General features: G+C 39.6%; 1 protein-coding gene across 5 annotated transcripts in view; it reads left to right on the top strand.

The window, feature by feature from the left end:
* Window positions 1-21,196, top strand: part of ATP8B4 (ATPase phospholipid transporting 8B4 (putative)) — a 257,973-nt gene extending 236,777 nt beyond the window's left edge. For 4 of the 5 annotated variants that reach the window (XM_040492661.1, XM_040492662.1, XM_040492659.1 and 1 more), the window contains 3 exons: window positions 15,576-15,714; window positions 18,581-18,711; window positions 20,324-21,196. In XM_040492661.1, coding sequence (XP_040348595.1) covers window positions 15,576-15,714; window positions 18,581-18,711; window positions 20,324-20,605 — 552 coding nt within the window. In that variant the 3' untranslated portion in view covers window positions 20,606-21,196. Of the gene's footprint in view, window positions 1-10,120; window positions 10,149-15,575; window positions 15,715-18,580; window positions 18,712-20,323 lie in introns of those variants that run through there. The other variant, XM_040492663.1, reaches the window with a different exon arrangement.
* Window positions 21,197-21,232: the final 36 nt, after the last annotated feature.

Here is a 21,232-nt window from a genome sequence, read left to right as displayed (position 1 = left end):
TACACTACTGCTTCCTTCTTGTGTTTGAAAAAGGAAAGTTTTCCAACAATAACAGAGAGAAACTTTCCCATGATTTCTATAAGGCTTAATAACTTCCAGGTTTTAAAGTGAAACTTAAAATTTATTTGGCAATACATATCTATGAAATTATTTGAGAGGTTCAGTGTTATATTTTGGCATATCTGAACCTAAACTCAGAGAAGCTCTTCGGGTAGGTATGATTTTTAATAATCCATTAACTTTCACTGGGCATCTTGAGTTTGTGTCTATTTCCTTTTTAATGCAAATGGTGGACAATACCATTCACTATTGAGTTAGAGTTCACAGAAGTTCATTCCTATTCATTAAAATCTGTACCTCTGGGTGGATACAGCAAGCAATGTGACCTGTTGTATTTTTTGTTTGTTTTTTTAAGGAGCAAATATCAGTCAAGGACTTGGTTTTTAGAGTTTAAATTGCCTTTGGGCCATCCTTTGTCTATCCTATAAACAATCTTTTTTTTTTTTTTTTTTTTCACAAATCTTAGCTGCTCATTTTCAACAAAGAATCTCATTAAACCCCAGACTTTCTCTTCACAACTTAAAAATAAACATTTATTATGTTAAATGAACCAAATGCAAACATATTGCTTTTAAAGGATGTCTCTGCCATTCCTTGGTCCAAGTGAGTATCATGAAATCTATACCAAAGCGATCTAACACTTGACATCTTGAGAGTTCAAAATTCAGAGACAGGTAGTATCCAAAAGCAGAACCAGATTTCTCCACTCAAAAGGAGTTCTGTTTGTCTGTCTCACAACTAAATAAAGCATGCTGTTGCTTTGCAAATCTTCCGTGTCTAGGTCAGTTCTGTGGTAGAGAGGGAAATAATGGAGTGATTTGGAAGCATCTGACATAGTTAAGACATTCATCATGACAGTCCATTACTGGGGCAAGGTGTATATCACCTCACAAGGAGCTGTTGCTCCATTGTTTCTTATAGCTCTTGCTACCGTACTGGACACTCCAACCTGTTTTGTTGCATTTTGATCATTGAGCAGGCTCTATGTATACTTTTATGTTTCCAGCCTAGAGACATAGGTGATCTACTCCTTGCCATGAGGGCACATTTCCAGTTTTCTGGATTCTCCTTCTGATGGGGAGGACAGTTGTGGAACATCTTTTTAGTGGTAACAGCTTATTCACCAGGTCAGGCTTGTTACTTGGTGCTCCAAAAGATGATTTTAAAGGTAGTAACTGAGATAAAAGGCCAGTATCTAAAGTAAAAAGCAAATGAGAAATATTCTTCAAACTGTCATTATCATTATCTGCTATGTAAGTAAGGATAAAAAAAATTACCTGGAAAATTCACTGTAGATATGATAGGTATTGCATGTTTAGTGAAGTTGTTTTTCATAATGAATTCTACAATTTTTGGTTAATGTTATCTTTTTAATTAAATAAAGCCTTTTGATAGTTGTACATATCTTTTTCTTTTTCCTTTTGCCCCTCCATAGTTTATTTTCTTATATGCTATTATAGCGATGTGTTTTTATATTAACTTTAGATTTAGAAGCTCTTTTCCCTATAAAATTCAGAGATTCTGTTGGGTATGACAGTTACCTTTCTCCTTTTTCACAAATTTGGAGGCCACGGAAACAATTATATTTTAAAAACTTTTTTTTATTCACAAAAAAGAATTTTATGTTCCATATTTTGGAGTTTTTTTTTTAATTTTTTATTTTATTTTATTTTTTTGAAGTGTCTTTTTTTTATTTATATATGAAATTTATTGTCAAATTGGTTTCCATACAACACCCAGTGCTCATCCCAAAAGGTGCCCTCCTCAATACCCATCACCCACCCTCTCCTCCCTCCCACCCCCCATCAACCCTCAGTTTGCTCTCAGTTCTCAACAGTCTCTTATGCTTTGGCTCTCTCCCACTCTAACCTCTTTTTTTTTTTTCCTTCCCCTCCCCCATGGGTTCCTGTTAAGTTTCTCAGGATCCACATAAGAGTGAAACCATATGGTATCTGTCTTTCTCTGTATGGCTTATTTCACTTAGCATCACACTCTCCAGTTCCATCCACGTTGCTACAAAAGGCCATATTTCATTTTTTCTCATTGCCACGTAGTATTCCATTGTGTACATAAACCACAATTTCTTTATCCATTCATCAGTTGATGGACATTTAGGCTCTTTCCATAATTTGGCTATTGTTGAGAGTGCTGCTATGAACATTGGGGTACAAGTGCCCCTAGGCATCAGTACTCCTGTGTCCCTTGGATAAATTCCTAGCAGTGCTATTGCTGGGTCATAGGGTAGGTCTATTTTTAATTTTCTGAGGAACCTCCACACTGCTTTCCAGAGCGGCTGCACCAATTTGCATTCCCACCAACAGTGCAAGAGGATTCCCGTTTCTCCACATCCTCTCCAGCACCTATAGTCTCCTGATTTGTTCATGTTGGCCACTCTGACTGGCGTGAGGTGATACCTGAGTGTGGTTTTGATTTGTATTTCCCTGATAAGGAGCGACGCTGAACATCTTTTCATGTGCCTGTTGGCCATCCGGATGTCTTCTTTAGAGAAGTGTCTATTCATGTTTTCTGCCCATTTCTTCACTGGGTTATTTGCTTTTCGGGTGTGGAGTTTGGTGAGCTCTTTATAGATTTTGGATACTAGCCCTTTGTCCGATATGTCATTTGCAAATATCTTTTCTCATTCCGTTGGTTGCCTTTTAGTTTTGTTGGTTGTTTCCTTTGCTGTGCAGAAGCTTTTTATCTTCATAAGGTCCCAGTAATTCACTTTTGCTTTTAATTCCCTTGCCTTTGGGGATGTGTCGAGTAAGAGATTGCTACGGCTGAGGTCAGAGAGGTCTTTTCCTGCTTTCTCCTCTAAGGTTTTGATGGTTTCCTGTCTCACATTCAGGTCCTTTATCCATTTTGAGTTTATTTTTGTGAATGGTGTGAGAAAGTGGTCTAGTTTCAACCTTCTGCAAGTTGCTGTCCAGTTCTCCCAGCACCATTTGTTAAAGAGACTGTCTTTTTTCCATTGGATGTTCTTTCCTGCTTTGTCAAAGATGAGTTGGCCATACGTTTGTGGGTCTAGTTCTGGGGTTTCTATTCTATTCCATTGGTCTATGTGTCTGTTTTTGTGCCAATACCATGCTGTCTTGATGATGACAGCTTTGTAGTGGAGGCTAAAGTCTGGGATTGTGATGCCTCCCGCTTTGGTCTTCTTCTTCAAAATTACTTTGGCTATTCGGGGCCTTTTGTGGTTCCATATGAATTTTAGGATTGCTTGTTCTAGTTTCGAGAAGAATGCTGGTGCAATTTTGATTGGGATTGCATTGAATGTGTAGATAGCTTTGGGTAGTATTGACATTTTGACAATATTTATTCTTCCAATCCATGAGCAGGGAATGTCTTTCCATTTCTTTAAATCTTCTTCAATTACCTTCATAAGCTTTCTATAGTTTTCAGCATACAGATCCTTTACATCTTTGGTTAGATTTATTCCTAGGTATTTTATGCTTCTTGGTGCAATTGTGAATGGGATCAGTTTCTTTATTTGTCTTTCTGTTGCTTCATTGTTAGTGTATAAGAATGCAACTGATTTCTGTACATTGATTTTGTATCCTGCAACTTTGCTGAATTCATGTATCAGTTCTAGCAGACTTTTGGTGGAGTCTATCGGATTTTCCATGTATAATATCATGTCATCTGCAAAAAGCGAAAGCTTGACTTCATCTTTGCCAATTTTGATGCCTTTGATTTCCTTTTGTTGTCTGATTGCTGATGCTAGAACTTCCAGCACTATGTTAAACAACAGCGGTGAGAGTGGGCATCCCTGTCGTGTTCCTGATCTCAGGGAAAAAGCTCTCAGTTTTTCCCCGTTGAGGATGATGTGAGCTGTGGGCTTTTCATAAATGGCTTTGATGATCTTTAAGTATGTTCCTTCTATCCCGACTTTCTCAAGGGTTTTTATTAAGAAAGGGTGCTGGATTTTGTCAAAGGCCTTTTCTGCATCGATTGACAGGATCATATGGTTTTTCTCTTTTTTTGTTGTTAATGTGATGTATCACGTTGATTGATTTGCGAATGTTGACCCAGCCCTGCATCCCAGGAATGAATCCCACTTGATCATGGTGAATAATTCTTTTTATATGCCGTTGAATTCGATTTGCTAGTATCTTATTGAGAATTTTTGCATCCATATTCATCAGGGATATTGGCCTGTAGTTCTCTTTTTTTACTGGGGCTCTGTCTGGTTTAGGAATCAAAGTAATACTGGCTTCATAGAATGAGTCTGGAAGTTATCCTTCCCTTTCTATTTTTTGGAATAGCTTGAGAAGGATAGGTATTATCTCTGCTTTCAACATCTGGTAGAACTCCCCTGGGAAGCCATCTGGTCCTGGACTCTTATTTGTTGGGAGATTTTTGATAACCGATTCAATTTCTTCGCTGGTGATGGGTCTGTTCAAGCTTTCTATTTCCTCCTGATTGAGTTTTGGAAGAGTGTGGGTGTTCAGGAATTTGTCCATTTCTTCCAGGTTGTCCAATTTGTTGGCATATAATTTTTCATAGTATTCCCTGATAATTGTTTGTATCTCTGAGGGATTGGTTGTAATAATTCCATTTTCATTCATGATTTTATCTATTTGGGTCATCTCCCTTTTCTTTTTGAGAAGCCTGGCTAGAGGTTTGTCAATTTTGTTTATTTTTTCAAAAAACCAACTCTTGGTTTCGTTGATCTGCTCTACAGTTTTTTTAGATTCTATATTGTTTATTTCTGCTCTGATCTTTATGATTTCTCTTCTTCTGCTGGGTTTAGGCTGCCTTTGCTGTTCTGCTTCTATTTCCTTTAGGTGTGCTGTTAGATTTTGTATTTGGGATTTTTCTTGTTTCTTGAGATAGGCCTGGATTGCAATGTATTTTCCTCTCAGGACTGCCTTCGCTGCGTCGCAAAGCATTTGGATTGTTGTATTTTCATTTTCGCTTGTTTCCATATATTTTTAAATTTCTTCCTAATTGCCTGGTTGACCCACTCATTCGTTAGTAGGGTGTTCTTTAACCTCCATGCTTTGGGAGGTTTTCCAGACTTTTTTCTGTGGTTGATTTCAAGCTTCATAGCATTGTGGTCTGAAAGTATGCATGGTATGATTTCAATTCTTGTAAACTTATGAAGGGCTGTTTTGTGACCCAGTATATGATCTACCTTGGAGAACGTTCCATGTGCACTCGAGAAGAAAGTATATTCTGTTGCTTTGGGATGTAGAGTTCTAAATATATCTGTCAAGTCCATCTGCTCCAATGTCTCATTCGGGGCCCTTGTTTGTTTATTGACCGTGTGTCTAGATGATCTATCCATTTCTGTAAGTGGGGTGTTAAAGTCCCCTGCAATTACCACATTCTTATCAGTAAGGTTGCTTATGTTTATGAGTAATTGTTTTATATATTTGGGCGCTCCGGTATTCGGCGCATAGACATTTATAATTGTTAGCTCTTCCTGATGGATAGACCCTGTCACTATTATATAATGTCCTTCTTCATCTCTTGTTACAGCCTTTAATTGAAAGTCTAGTTTGTCTGATATAAGTATGGCTACTCCAGCTTTCTTTTGGCTTCCAGTAGCATGATAAATAGTTCTCCATCCCCTCACTCTCAATCTAAAGGTGTCCTCAGGTCTAAAATGAGTCTCTTGTAGACAGCAAATAGATGGGTCTTGTTTTTTTATCCATTCTGATACCCTATGTCTTTTGGTTGGCGCATTTAATCCATTTACATTCAGTGTTATTATAGAAAGATATGGGTTTAGAGTCATTGTGATGTCTGTATGTTTTATGCTTGTAGTGATGTCTCTGGTACTTTGTCTCACAGGGTCCCCCTTAGGATCTCTTGTAGGGCTGGTTTAGTGGTGACAAATTCCTTCAGTTTTTGTTTGTTTGGGAAGACCTTTATCTCACCTTCTATTCTAAATGACAGACTTGCTGGATAAAGGATTCTCGGCTGCATATTTTTTCTGTCTAGCACACTGAAAATCTCGTGCCAATTCTTTCTGGCCTGCCAAGTTTCAAAAGAGAGATCAGTCACGAGTCTTATAGGTCTCCCTTTATATGTGAGGGCATGTTTACCCCTTGCTGCTTTCAGAATTTTCTCTTTATCCTTGTATTTTGCCAGTTTCACTATGATATGTCGTGCAGAAGATTGATTCAAGTTACGTCTGAAGGGAGTTCTCTGTGCCTCTTGGATTTCAATGCCTTTTTCCTTCCCCAGTTCAGGGAAGTTCTCAGCTATTATTTCTTCAAGTACCCCTTCAGCACCTTTCCCTCTCTCTTCCTCCTCTGGGATACCAATTATGCGTATATTATTTCTTTTTAGTGTATCACTTAGTTCTCTAATTTTCCCCTCATACTCCTGGATTTTTTAATTTCTCTTTTTCTCAGCTTCCTCTTTTTCCATAACTTTATCTTCTAGTTCACCTATTCTCTCCTCTGCCTCTTCAATCCGAGCTGTGGTGGTTTCCATTTTGTTATGCATTTCGTTTAAAGCGTTTTTCAGCTCCTCGTGACTGTTCCTTAGTCCCTTGATCTCTGTAGCAAGAGAATCTCTGCTGTCAGCTATACTGTTTTCAAGCCCAGCGATTAATTTTATGACTATTATTCTAAATTCACTTTCTGTTATATTATTTAAATCCTTTTTGATCAGCTCATTAGCTGTTGTTATTTCCTGGAGATTCTTCTGAGGGGAATTCTTCCGCTTGGTCATTTTGGATAGTCCCTGGCATGGTGAGGACCTGCAGGGCACTTCCCCTGTGCTGTGGTGTATAACTGGAGTTGGTGGGCGGAGCCGCAGTCAGACCTGATGTCTGCCCCCAGCCCACCGCTGTGTCCACAGTCAGACTGGTGTGTGCCTTCTCTTCCCCTCTCCTAGGGGCGGGATTCACTGTGGGGTGGGGTGGCCTGTCTGGGCTACTTGCACACTGCCAGGCTTGTGATGCTGGGGATCTGGCATCTTAGCTGGGGTGGGTAGGCAAGGTGCACAGGGGCAGGAGGGGCAGGCTTAGCTTGCTTCTCCTTAGGTGATCCACTTCAGGAGGGGCCCTGTGGCCGCAGGAGGGAGTCAGATCCGCTGTCGGAGGTTTGGCTCCGCAGAAGCGCAGAGTTGGGTGTTTGCGCGGAGCGAGCAAGTTCCCTGGCAGGAACTGGTTCTCTTTGGGATTTTGGCTGGGGGATGGGCGGGGGAGATGGCGCTGGCGAGCGCCTTTGTTCCCCACCAAACTGAGCTCTGTCTGTCGTCAGGGGGTCAGCAGCTCTCCTTCCCTTTGTCCTCCAGCCTTCCCGCTTTCTGAGCAGAGCTGTTAACTTATGACCTCCCAGACGCTAAGTCGCGCTTGCTGTCGGAACACAGTCCGTCAGGCCCCTCCGCTTTTTGCAAGCCAGACTCGGGGGCTCTGCTTGGCCGGCGAGCCGCCCCTCCGCCCCGGCTCCCTCCCGCCAGTCCGTGGAGCGCGCACCGATCGCCGCCCTTCCTACCCTCTTCCGTGGGCCTCTCGTCTGCGCTTGGCTCCGGCAACTCTGTTCTGCTACTCCTCTGGTGGTTTTCTGGGTTATTTAGGCAGGTGTAGGTGGAATCTAAGTGATCAGCAGGATGTGCGGTGAGCCCAGCGTCCTCCTACGCCGCCATCTTCCTCCTATCTCCCATCTTTTGGAGTTTTAAAAATAAATTATTCAAAATTATTTACCTTTGATATCAGGGCTTTATAAAAATGATACCCTTGCTCCCTCAGGGGCTTCTTCCTTAGGACTCAAAGTAACCACTGTTCCCTCATTCAAGATGTTATGGGTGGGGCTATCCAGGTCTTTTTGATTCAGGCCTATGGGCCAATTGTCTCTCCAAGATTGATTTTCTGCCTTCTGGCTCCTCAAGGGTAACCATGGCCTAACCCACCTAGCCTTTAATGTTAACATTGCCATCTTAAATAACCATTGTGCAATTGTTAAAACTATGAAATTAGCATTGGTACTACTAACTGAAGTACAGACTTGATTCAGATTTCTTTAGTTTTTCCATTAACAACCTTTTTCTGTTTCAGTATCCTACACTGCATTTAGTTGTAATGTCTCCTTAGTCTCCTATAACCTCTGACTTTATGCAGTCTTTCTTTGTCTTTCATGGCCTTGATACTTTTTTTTTAACGTTTAATTATTTTTGAGAGAGACAGAGCTTGGGGGGGGCAGGGGGGGGCGGATAGAGAGAGAGAGGGAGACACAGGATCCAAAGCAGGCTCCAGGCTTTGAGCTGTCGGCACAGAGCCTGACTTGGGGCTTGAACTCACTAACCGTGGGATCATGACCTGAGCCGAAGTCAGACATTTAACTGACTGAGCCACCCAGGTGTCCCTCATGGCCTTGATACTTCTGGATACTAGTGATCAGGTATTTTGTAGAATTTTTCTGGATTTGTCCAATCCTTTCTTAGGGATAGATGGAGATTGTGGATTTGGGGTAAGATTCACAAAGAGGTGCTGTGCCCTTCTTGTCATATCCTATCAAGGAGCATGTGATATCAGCATGACTTATTACCGGTGATGGTGACCTCATTTACTTATATGGATGATGTTCTTCAGGTTTCTCCATTCTAAACTATGTTTCCCTTTTCATACTCTGTTCATTAGAAGTGAGTCACTAAATCTAGCCCAATATGTTCAAGTGGAGGAGAATTAAGCTCCATTTCTTAGCAGAGTTTCAAATAATTGGTGGTCATATGTCAAAACCATAACAGTATAATTTAAGGCAATACTGATACAAAAAACTGGGGCCCATGATTTGCCCAGGATACACAGCGACTGCATTGCAGGTTTACGACTAGGATCCACTAGACTTATTTCCTGAATCAAATATTTATTTATTTTACTTTCAATAAAGGCATTTGTGAATGTACCATGAAAAACATGGGGCAAGCATTTCCTACAACACAATTATTACTGGGCTTATAGGGTAGTTAGGCACACTTGGGAAACACACCCAGAGTCGTACTTCTAAAGATGAGGTGCTGGATTTCACCACTTGGTGGCTGTGCCTCTTTGCCACGTACAAGTTGAAGTCCTCTAGATCTTATCCGCATACTCCTATCCCATAGGTTTCTCCTGTACCTGATTTCTTCCTGCCCTCACCCATACCCCTGCTGAGTGCTGGAAGGTCCTGAAACAGCCAGGAGACTGAGGACAGACAAGAGAAGAATGTAGGAGATATCCAGGCTGGAGGTGGAGGTTTGGAAGCAGAGTAGGTATGAGTGAGAATGGATACCATTTTCCAATTTCTGGCATGCTTTGTTTACTGCTGTAGTGCCAGACAAAAATAAGTATTTGTGGAATGGATATAAGGGCAGAAAGATAAGAGAAAGAAAGAATAAAGTTGAGTAAAGGAAGTGAGAATAATTTGGTTGAAGTATCCAACTGTCCCTCCTGTCTTAGTTACATACATGCCCTTCTTACCCCAGATGGCCAAAGCAGGCCTGTCCTTGGTGGAAGCCTTCCAAAACCCGTATCATCATCACACAGTGATAGGAGTGATATCATGCGTTATACTTAATCCTCTCAGTGCCACTATGCAGGAGGTATTATTTATTGTCCCCTTTTACAGATGGAGCTCAGAGAAGTTAAGCAACTTTCCTGAAGTCACAAAGTGAGTCCTAGATCCAGGATTGGAAACCAGACCTCTCTGACTCCAGTGTTGTCTGGAGCAAAGTCTTTTATTCTACAGTAAGACTGGTTAAAATGCAAATTTTAATTTTCAGGAAGTATAAGAACAAAGATTAGAATGAGTGTAAGGACGATGTCAAATACTTTGTTGTCTATATAGGAGGAGGAGAAGAAGGAGGGAAGGATGGAAGAGAAAGAAAATAAAATAAAAGAAAGGCAAGCAAGCAGTCCTAAAGCTAGAAGCATTGGGGTTTGGTGAAAAGATAATATCTGGAAGAACAGAGAGGAGAGGCTAGAGTTACTGAAAGCAAACTTGGTCCACCTGCCTGGGTCAGGGCTTCTGATTTTCAGAGTAACAACTCCTATTAATTGAGCATTTATTATGCAAATGATTTATTTCTCAGATAATCCCATTATCTCATCTAATCCTCTTTTCAGGTCTCTGAAATGGATACAATTACTATAGGTAAGAAAATAGACTTGCTGGTGTGCCTGGGTGTCTCAGTTGGTTAAGTGTCTGACTTAATTTCGGTTCAGGTCATGATCTCGCAGTTCATGAGTTTGAGCCCCGCATCAGGCTCTGCACCGACAATGTGAAACCTGCTTGGGATTCTCTCTCTCTCTCTCTCTCTCTCTCTCTCTCTCTCTCTCCCCCCCTCCCCCCCTTTGCCCCTCCCCTGCTCGCTCTCTCTCAAAAATAAACTTTTTTTTTTTTAATTTTTTTTTCAACGTTTATTTATTTTTGGGACAGAGAGAGACAGAGCATGAACGGGGGAGGGGCAGAGAGAGAGGGAGACACAGAATCAGAAACAGGCTCCAGGCTCTGAGCCATCAGCCCAGAGCCCGACGCGGGGCTCGAACTCACGGACCGCGAGATCGTGACCTGGCTGAAGTCGGACGCTTAACTGACTGCGCCACCCAGGCGCCCCAAAAATAAACTTTTTAAAAAGTTATATATAAAAAAATATATAGACTTGCCACAGTTCAAGTCACACAGAGAGTGGCAGGCCAAGATTTGAACACAGATCTTCTGATCTCAGGGCCCCAGTTCCAAATCCAAGTGGACCTCCCTTCTTTATAGGGATAAATGGAAGCTGTGGGCCTTCCCAAAGGCATAGTAGCTGCAGGGAACTCACTGTCCACCCTATCCTCCATGAGGAGATACCTAGGACACCAGTATCACCCTTGAATAAAGTGGGAGAGAAACTCAATAGATGATAAACACACAGATCCTCTTTCAACATCAAAATTTCAACTTGAGGAATGGGTAGATTCTCAATTACTGTCATTTTAGTCTTCCACTCATTTTTTTTTTTAATTCAAGTTAATTAACATACAGTATAGTCTTGACTTCAGGAATAGATCCCAGTGATTCATCTCTTACATATGACAACCAGTGCGCCTCCCAAAAAGTGCCCTCCTTAATGCCCATCACTCATGCAATACACTCACTTTTATTTCTCAGAAGCCTTGAAAATGCCTGTTTTACCATAGAATTCTCAGACCTGGGTGCATAAATGTTTATAACCATGAAACCTCTGCAATTTTGGCTTCAATCAGAAACTGCTGTCTCTGATATATAGAATAATAAGTTTCAGGAGTTTTGTGAATAAGCTCACTTTGAAAGCAGCATTAATATCCTTTCCTTGCTGTCTAAGCTTAACTTGTCATTGGCGTAACAACCCTCATGAAATATCCATGGTCTAGAATTATAGTTATAAATCTTATGTGTCCTGCTGATGCTATCGGCCAAACTTTAGGAGACATTTTTTTTTTTTAAATATCAGGGTTGTTGTGTTTTGTGGGTTTCTTTTTTTTTTTTTTTTTTGGTTATTTGAATTATGAAATACTTCTTTTAACATTTGAAACACTATAGAAGTGTTTAAAATAAAATGAACCACCTTCTCCTTCTTCCCCATATTCCCCCGTTAACTACTATTATGATTACCATAGCTTAACTCCTTCCATATTTTTTTCTTTGCTTTGGGACATACACATATGTATTCAAGACAAAAGGAGCATAGCTATGCATATTATTCTGTAATATGCTTTTCTTAACAAGACATTCTGAACAGCTTTCCAACCCAACATATTCAGATCTATGTTACTCTTTTTCAGAGCTGCATAGAATTTCACAATATATATATATAACATATATAATAATATATATAATTATCTATAATCATTATCAATCCTCTATTAATAGACATTCAGGATGTTTCTTTTGTTGTTGCTGTTATTAAAGCAATGCTACAATGCACATACTAGTATATACATTTTATGTACTGACAGATAAATTCCTAGAAATGAAATTTCTGGAGTCAGAACTCCTAACAACCTAATCAGATGAAGAATGGTCTTTTGTTGTTTGCATTGATAGATCAGAGAGTATGTACATTTTAAATTTCATTAATATTGTTATATTAATTTCCAAAAAGGATCATAGTTGCAGACAACAGACACTTCTTCAGTTTAACTAAAAAAGAGTTATTAAAAGCAGTTAGGTAGCTCCAGACTCTTCAAGAGGGTAAGGGAACCAGGGAGAGCCACAGCTAGGCCTGTCACCTTTGGGAGCAGTACGCAACCATATGACTGCACTATTGTAGTGTAAATTCCATAACTACCTCTTAACAGCTTGGCCCTTATCACACTGGGGACTGGATGCCAGGTCAGCCACAGATTTCCAGAGAACCACCATGCTTATCAAATAGTGAGACAAGTGTATTAAAGTTTTCCCTTGTGGTTATGATTCTTATCAGGTTCTTGTATTTCAAGGAGATTTAACCTTATATAATTTGAGGCTATATTATTTGCCATATAATGGCTCTTGATTGTTATTTGTTCTTTGTAGCTTTTATCTTTTATGATAAAATGTTCTTGTTTAAATTTCATTTTTTATATTAGTTTTACTTCTATTGCTTTTTTTAGTCCTGATATGTAATGTAGGCCCATCCCTTCCTTTTCAACATTTTCTTCTCTCATTCTGTTGTTTTTGTCCTTTGATAAGGGAGTTAAACTACTCATTTTTATTGTTACTACCCTATATTTTATCTTGCTCCTTTCATGTTATTTTATGATTACTTTTAATACTTTTCTATTTCCACTTTTTCCTTTTCATGCTCAGATGCATTGTGATCTTTAAATATCTTATTTGTCATAAATAATTTATAAGTGTTACTCTTTGTATTCCCATCTTACTCTTGAGTTCTCCCTATTTTTGTAGTCGTTTAAGTCTCTATTTCCATACTGAGATACCAAAATTAAATAACTAAATCCTTCACCAAACGTTTCACTATCCTGTCTACAGCTTCCCTCATCTGCTTCCAAATTAAACAATTTTGGAAATGTATTATTATTTCTCTCTCCCTGCTCCTACTCCCCTCCCCAACTCTTGTGTTTGTTAATATCCTAGAGTTGCAGTTTCATGGTGTTACTAAATGCTCCTTTAACATATGTTTTGACTGTTGTAATTTTTTTTCTTTATAGAGCCAACTATAAATGTACAAAAATCATTGCTCATCACCATTTTTATACTCTTTGTCTTCCACTCTTTTGAAGTCTTTGTTCTCATTGAATTTTTATTTGCAGCAATTTCCTTGAGTAATTTCTTCAGAAAGCGTACAGAGATGTTATACTTTTGAGCTCAAAGCTTTCTTTTTTGGGGATGCCTGGGTGGCTCAGTCAGTTAAGCATCCGACTTCGGCTCAGGTAGGTCATGATAATGCGGTTCGTGAGTTCGAGCCCCACATCTGGCTCTGTGCTGACAGCTCAGAGCCTGGAGCCTGCTTCAGATTCTGTGTCTCCCTCTCTCTCTGCCCTTCCCTGCTCACACTCATGTATGTGTCTCTCTCTCTCAAAAATAAACATTAAAAATTAAAAAAAAAACTTTCTTTTTTTGTCCTTACATTTAAATAATATATTGGATGGATATGAGATTCTTGAGTCAGAGACTTTTGCTTTAGGAACTTTGTAAATGTTGTTCCACTATACCCGGTTTCAGATATTAGGTCGATTCTCTTTCCTTTGTAAGTAATCTTGTCTCTATCTGCAAGTCTCTGTTCTTGTCTTTTGGCTTCACAAATGCCACTGGAATGTGACTTTTTTCATTAATCTTCCTAGGATTTAGAGTGCCCTCTCAATCTGAAAATCTTGTTTGTTCACAATACCAGAGCAATTTTCTTCTGTCATTTCTTTGATTGTTACTTCTCTCTCTCATACTTTTTTCTCTAAGATGCCATTATTTGTGTATTGGGCCCATAAGTCTCTCATCTATGGATTTTGCCATCCATGTCTCATATCTTTTTGCATATGGTTTCCATTTCTTCAAGTTTTTGCTCTCTGTTGTGAGATATTATTTCCATTTGTTTTTTCCAGAATATTAATTCAGTTCTCATCAGTGACTATTCTTATTTGGTTTCTCTATTGAATTTTTAAATTCAGGAATAATGCTTTTTTTCTTCCAGAATTCATTTTTTCCCCTGTGATCTAATTGCATCCCCTTAAGAGTTCTCATTACATTTTTTTTTTTTTTTTATTATAGTGCTTGTCTGTCTTTTCCATTAGTTCTGCCTGAATAGGAGCCACCTGGTCTTTTTTTTTTTTTCTTTTCAGTTGAGTTCTCTTTAATTGGTTGTGATTTTTCTACTCATACCCACACAGGCCAGGCTATTAGTATCTCTTGATGGTGATGAATTGACAGCGGGTGGAAGGTACAGTTGAGGATTTTGACCTAATGTGTTGGCAGCCAAATGAACTGGAAAACCATCATCTCTTTGCTAAGGATGAATGGCAAAGCTCTCTGTTCTTAGGCCTCCTAAGGAAAGAAAAAGCTGTCCTTTTAAAACTCCTGCAGTTTATATCCAAGGCTGCCAACGTCTTTTTAATGGGGCAAGATAAAAAACAGTAACCTTCAAGTGAGGGGAGGAAGTGTATCTTCCTGTGCAGATGTAGAGAAGGATCTGTTTACTGTGTAAGTAGGGCCCCCTCAGGAAAGTGAGAAATTAGTTGTTTTGCACCAGACTCTGCTAGAAATGCAAACCTTGGACTACTTGGGGCCTCTGAGATGCAAATAATGTTGCCAGAACCTATTTGTTTTTCTCTTAATCCTTGCTTCTGAATTTTATTATGTCAAAAGAGAATTAAAGATTTTCTTTCTTATTATTTAAATAATTTAAGAAAAAGGACTATGAAAATGATTAAGAATATTGATATATAACAGATTATACCCATGTAAAATAGTCATGTGAAAAAAATTTTTCAGTGTTTATTTATTTTGAGAGAGCACAAGCGGGTACTAGGCAGAAAGAGAGAAAGAGAGAGAAGGGCAGGGAGAGAGAGAGAGAGAGAGAGAGGGAATCCCAAGCAGGCTCCATATTGTCAGCACAGAGGCTGATGTGGGGCTGGAACTCACAAACGTGAGATCAGGATCTGAGTCGAAATCAAGAGTTGGACACTCAACTAACTGAGCCACCCTGGCACCGCAGTCTTGTGAAAATCTATGTATGGATTATAAAATGTTGCACTTGCTCACTACTGCAAAAAATTTTTTTCCCAACAGAAATGCTTTAAGAGCAATTTGGCAAGTAACTTTGAAATTAGAAATCATTGTTTTCTTATTTCACACTTAAAAGAAGTTTAACATTTTATCTCCTGATTCTGATTCACCCTTGACGGATATAATGGCTTGCAGATATAAGTTCTGAAGTCAGTTGCCTATCAGAAATGTCAGGTCAGTTCCCAATGTTATGCAGAAAGTAGGAGTGCCTGTGGTTGGCTGGTAGCTAGACAGGTGCAACTGTGTCTTCACAGAGCAGTCCTGGGGAACCATCACTCAGTAAAATGATACTCTTGTAATCCTCAAAGACCTCCCCTTTGCATTCGACTTCATTTACAGATAGCCTTGGATACCAGTTACTGGACTGTCATTAATCATGTCTTCATCTGGGGGAGCGTTGCCACTTATTTCTCCATTTTATTTACAATGCACAGTAATGGCATCTTTGGCATCTTCCCAAACCAGTTTCCATTTGTTGGTAAGTGAGTCCTACTATCTGTGGGGGCTAGTGTCATGCTGTCATTTATTTTTCTTTGTAATTTGTTTTCTGTGTTGGGTGGGTGGGATGACGGATGACCAATAATCTTTTCTCTAGGAATGGATTGAGCCAGGCATCTAAAGGTTTTCAGGCTTGAGAAGAGCTCCAAGAGATTAGTTTCTGCTCTCCCTGCCAGATTGAGAAGAGTCACTACAATAGCTGCATATAGGTTTCCAACAGCCTAGATGCAACAGACTGTCCCTTTGCAAACAAGAAGCATAACACATATTTCAAGGTTATCTGAGGGTCTGTAAAAAGGTCATGTATAATACAAAGAAGAGAAAGAAGTGTTAGGCTCTCCCTTTTATCCCACATGATCACCAATTACACTGCCAAAATTCACCTGTAGAACTCACTTGCATTTATTTAAGAAAGAAATGAGGTATAATTTAGAGCCATCTAAAAAAAAAGCTGAATGTTCGTCTATAAGTGGCACGTAGAGTGGGCTCTGTAGTTAGACATCCAGGGTTCAGTTGTCAGCTCCACTACTTGAATGCTGGATGACCTTGGGCAGATGCCTTTTCATGCCTTGATGTTTTAAATTCTAAACCAGAGATATTAATAGTTTCTATGTTCATAGGAAACGTGAGGGATACATGAGATACTGCATGTAAAATGTTACCATGTGGCCTGGTACATAGTACTTTTTTTAGTAAATGCTAACCATAATGATGGTGATGATGATTCAAGCAACTGTGTCTTGATTATTAGTTGGGAACACTGCAGAGTGATTTGAGCAGCAGATGGGTAGCCAAAGAACTCCAAAAATACCTTAACACCCTGTTCTATAATACTACAATGGTGTAAGCTACCATTGTATTCCACATTTCAAAATGATTCCCAGAGGGCCACTGAACTTTATTCCACAATGAGGCTATTAATATACTTTCTCAGAAGTTTTGAAATCTCTAATATGTGTAAGATAAGTTGGTAACAGTGATGTTTCTCAGTTCCATCCCAGCAAACTGTGGAAAAGAGAGATGCATAGTGTCAGCCTTCTTGAGCTTTATCAGGCAGGACTGAGATTTTCATCCACCAGTTGAGGAATTCAGTCTAAGGAATCCAGAAAAACAATTCTGAGAAAACTTATTTATGTAGAAGGCAAAAGAAGAGCAACTATAGGGCTATGTATTTCCACTGATGCAAAGGCACCTGAAATTATAATTCCAATTAAATGTGCACATACACTTAAGAACCTTCTTTTTCATCTTCTGCCTCACTTTGCATGTCTATGGAAATCTTTAAATTACACCACTCTTACTTAGCATGAAACATTAATACTTTGTTTACCAAAAGATTACAACCATGTAGAAACATGACGGTTAGGAATAAGAATAAGCATGTTACGAAAGACAGACATTTAACTATTTTTAGTTTTTTTTTCTTTTTGTTCCTTCCTTCCTTTTTTTTTTTTTTTTTTTCTTTGGTTGCCAAATCTGAAAGTTCAGCGCATTGATGAGAAGACTTCTAGTCCTAAGAGAGCATTTTAGCACGCATAATGAGACCGGAATGCCTCAACTGGAGAAAGTAGTCTGTGTGGGGACCACTCTCTCCAGCTAAACACATGCCATTCCAGGAATTAATTACTGAGCTCCAATGAGACTTCTCAAAAGTTAGATCAACATTGGGGTTTAAGAAAAAAAAATTTTTTTTTCCTTAGTAGCCAGCAGCAAGCAGGAGTGTGGTTTTAAAGTGAAGCTTGTTTTTCCAACTGTGCCTGGGGGTATTGAGCTTCAAGGAGCTCAAAGAGTCATATAATTTATTGAGTCAAGTTTGTTTCTGTCTAGGCAACTGTAATCGACTGCTCTTTGGGGGGCAAATTCTATCCTCCAAAGCCAGAAAGTGCAGACATACCAGTCAGTAGCCAAGCCCTCATACCCCAAACACATTCAAATGGGGTTAACACTTTAACTTTGAAGAGAGGGGACCTGGCTAATTGGAGGTATTGTGGCAAATCCCTAGAAAACCAACAGGGACAGATGTTTATTTTGGTCATATAAGTAGGGTTGACATGGTTCTGTAGGATTTGTCTGTCTGCTTAACTGACCCTTATTGCTTTCTTTAAACAAACACCCCAGGATATGAGGTGTGAGTATAAAGTAAGGAAACCGGCTTCAGGCTTGGTGATGAGTTTCACCACAGTATTGCACTAGCATGTTGGATGGCTGCATCTGAAGCCTCCTAATGAGAGGAATGCTCCTTTCACAAACCCAGGAACATCCCTGATCTCCTTGGAACCTTGAATTGTTCATAACCAAGTAAATGTTAGAGAGATCAGCAAGTCCCTTTGAGGCAGGTTTTCTGAGGTTGCTGCCTGAATTGTAAAGGTAGCAGCTAAAGCTCTCCTTTTATGGCATAGCCAGTCACTAAGACTATTGAGATTGTACCTGCATCCCAGACATATATTGTATAGTTTTGATATGACAGTTTTATTCAAGAGTCTTTAAGAGCAAATGTGCCTTTTAAAAATAATGGCTGCTTTGTAGTCAAGGGATCTTGAGGCTGGATGAGAGAATTCTACTTCTTGAGTGAGCTGGACTGAGTCTGGATCAGAGAATACTTGGCTCTGATTGGCTGTCTCCAAGTAATCAGGCCATGAAGCAGTTCCCAAGCGTGATGATCCTACCACTCTTGCCTTACCATCACCTCTGAGCATACTATATACTGGAGAAGACACCTAGTGGTCCTCCCTAGTAGTCCAAACCTCACCATTTCAAAAAAGGCCTTATGGCAATAGACAGAGACTATTAATTCAAAATTCAGTCCTATTTATAACCACAGTGTATATTTTTGTCCTTAATAATAGGAAATGCACGACATTCTTTGGCCCAGAAGTGCATCTGGCTTGTTATTCTCTTAACGACAGTGGCTTCTGTTATGCCTGTGGTGGCATTCAGATATTTGAAAGTGGATATATGCCCAGCCCTGAGTGACCAGGTATGTTGCAGCGCTGATGAGCATTTGAAGGGCTCGTTCTTGGCTCTTGGAATCATGTCCTTCTCTGCCTGATTGGAAACCTAGGAAAGGGATAATGAACTTCTCACCAGAAATACCCATAGGTATATGGCATCACATCACAGTAGATGGAACTGCCCACCTCTGAATGGACCAGCTTTGTGAATGCCAGTGAAGATAAATGTCTAGACTAAATATGAGTGCAAAACTGTTCTAAGGCAAAGGCAAACTATAGGGAAAGTTATTGACAATGGGGGCAAGTAAAGGATGCAGTAAAAGAGAAACAAGTAATGTATCAGGTGAAGGAATTCTAAATTTTTGTAGAAATGTGGTAGTAGATTCAGAAACATGGGGGAGATGTTACCTTTTGAACAGATTAAGAAAGGGAACAGCAACATGACTGGATTGGAAAATACAAAGTTGAAAATAGAACAGATTATGGAAATTCTTAAACTAAGGGATTAACAGTATATATTTCAGTGTTTTATGAGAAGAGTAGTATAAGCAAGACTATGTCAGGTTAGGTCAGGAACCAGATAAAAAACAGAAAAGGAGAAATAAGGGGGAGACACACTTTTGTAGTTGCATCGTGAGGAGGGGGCAAACACTTATGGAGTGAGTGACCGGGCCAATGATGCTGAGAGGAACTGAGGCAAGGATATCCTCCACATTCTGGGGCCAAAGCATGAGAAGATTCTCTCTGAAATGATTCAAATATTCCCCTGTTAGGTCTGTCCTTTCCCTTTGGCTCCATGAGCTCATTCTGATATAAACCCAGAAAATGATGGATGAGCTGAAGGAAGGAAGATGATGTTCATTTCTTCCAGTATGTAGTCAGATCATGATTTTATGCTTTTAATGGTTTTCTCCTGACATGAAAGTCAGACTCCAAGAGATCAGTTGAATCAGAGAACAATGCAGCTTACACCAAAGCTTGGATCTTTTTCTCCTCAGCTTTACAGGGAAATCAAAGAAATGTTGGAAACCTACCCAAATGATGTTGAGCTCTTCTAAAGGCTGCAAAACAAACAAACAAACGACAATAACAAAAAAAAAAAAAAAACTAAAAGAAATCAAAACCCTGAAAATCTCATGATATACTAACCTACCACAAGAGTTGGAAGTTTCTGACTCTCATTTTCTAAATTTTCTCTTAGTCCAGTTACTAATGACGATTGGATCTGGAGAATCTTGAAGAGAAAGGGGGAAAGGCCTGTGTTTGGAGCCTGGGATTATAGATCAGTATTCTGACTGTGTTTGGATACTGCATGTTAGAAAATCCTTCTGTATAAAAGTATGTTCCTATTCATTTAAGATGGACCTGTAAGATGGAGACAGTAATGAAATTTGTCTTAATACTTCTTGCTTACTTACTAGTCTCTCGGTAGGAGTAAAACTTGACCAGTGCTCACTACGGTCTTTGGGGTGGAAAATTTCTTGGTTTTGTGGTGAAACACTTCTTTTTGCAATGAAGGTGATTATTTTGTTATGGTTGATGTTTCTCATGAAAAAGCTTTCTCTTCATAAAGTGGCCCAGGGCCTAGAGTCTGTCATTTGGATGCATCATCTCACTCTGGGTCTCCTTCCTCTCTAGATCCGTCGGAGGCAAAAAGCTCAAAAGAAGGCAAAGCCCTCACGTAGCCGAAGGCCTCAGACTCGCAGGTCAAGCTCAAGAAGATCTGGATATGCTTTTGCTCACCAAGAGGGCTATGGAGAGCTTATCACATCTGGAAAAAATATGCGAGCTAAAAATCCACCCCCAACACCAGGGCTGGAAAAGACACTGTATAATAGCACTAGCTGGATTGAAAATTTATGTAAGAAAACCACAGACACAGTGAGCAGCTTTAGCCTGGATAAAACAGTGAAACTGTGAGTCAAGATGAATTTAAACCACATAGCTACTTTTCACTTCAGCCGAAGCTGAAATTCAGCTGGCTCCAGAGTTTGCGATCAGGGGCTGAGGTGGGCAGATTGCCTCAGTTCAAATCTCTGGCAAACAACTGCCAGGGCCCACCAAATAGGGGTGCACTCTCTGGGAAACCAGGCCAGATGGTCACTGTCTAATTTGTGATTTGCTGGGCAAAGGCCTCACAATACAAACAGAGGTTTTTCTTACCAACCTAGATACCAACTGAACTGAACTTTAGAATCTTATTAATGGAGAAAAATTTGTAACTCTGCATATACATTGAATGGATCTTCAAGTGGATAAAATGAGTGCAATCAAAAGGTATACATCTCAGCTGTGAAAAGCATGCTTGTTGACAGATAAGCATGTATATGTGAGATCAGCCTTTCCCAAAATACATTTTTAAGATGTACAATGTGTACTATGGTGCTTTCAGATTAACAGCTGTTGGTGACTCTCAAGTCTGGATATCTACATACCATGTGTGTTCAGCCAGGACAAACACATCACCTTCATGCTCGCAGAATAGAAAAACATGTTGATGTTCCTCCTTTTGTTTTTTTTTTTTTTTGTTTGCTTTTTTGTTTGTTT

This window comes from Herpailurus yagouaroundi, unplaced genomic scaffold (genome assembly GCF_014898765.1).
Source record: "Herpailurus yagouaroundi ecotype Mexico unplaced genomic scaffold, PumYag 184, whole genome shotgun sequence".
NCBI classification, from domain to species: Eukaryota; Metazoa; Chordata; class Mammalia; order Carnivora; family Felidae; genus Herpailurus; species Herpailurus yagouaroundi.
This window is presented reverse-complemented; position numbering and strand designations above follow the sequence as displayed.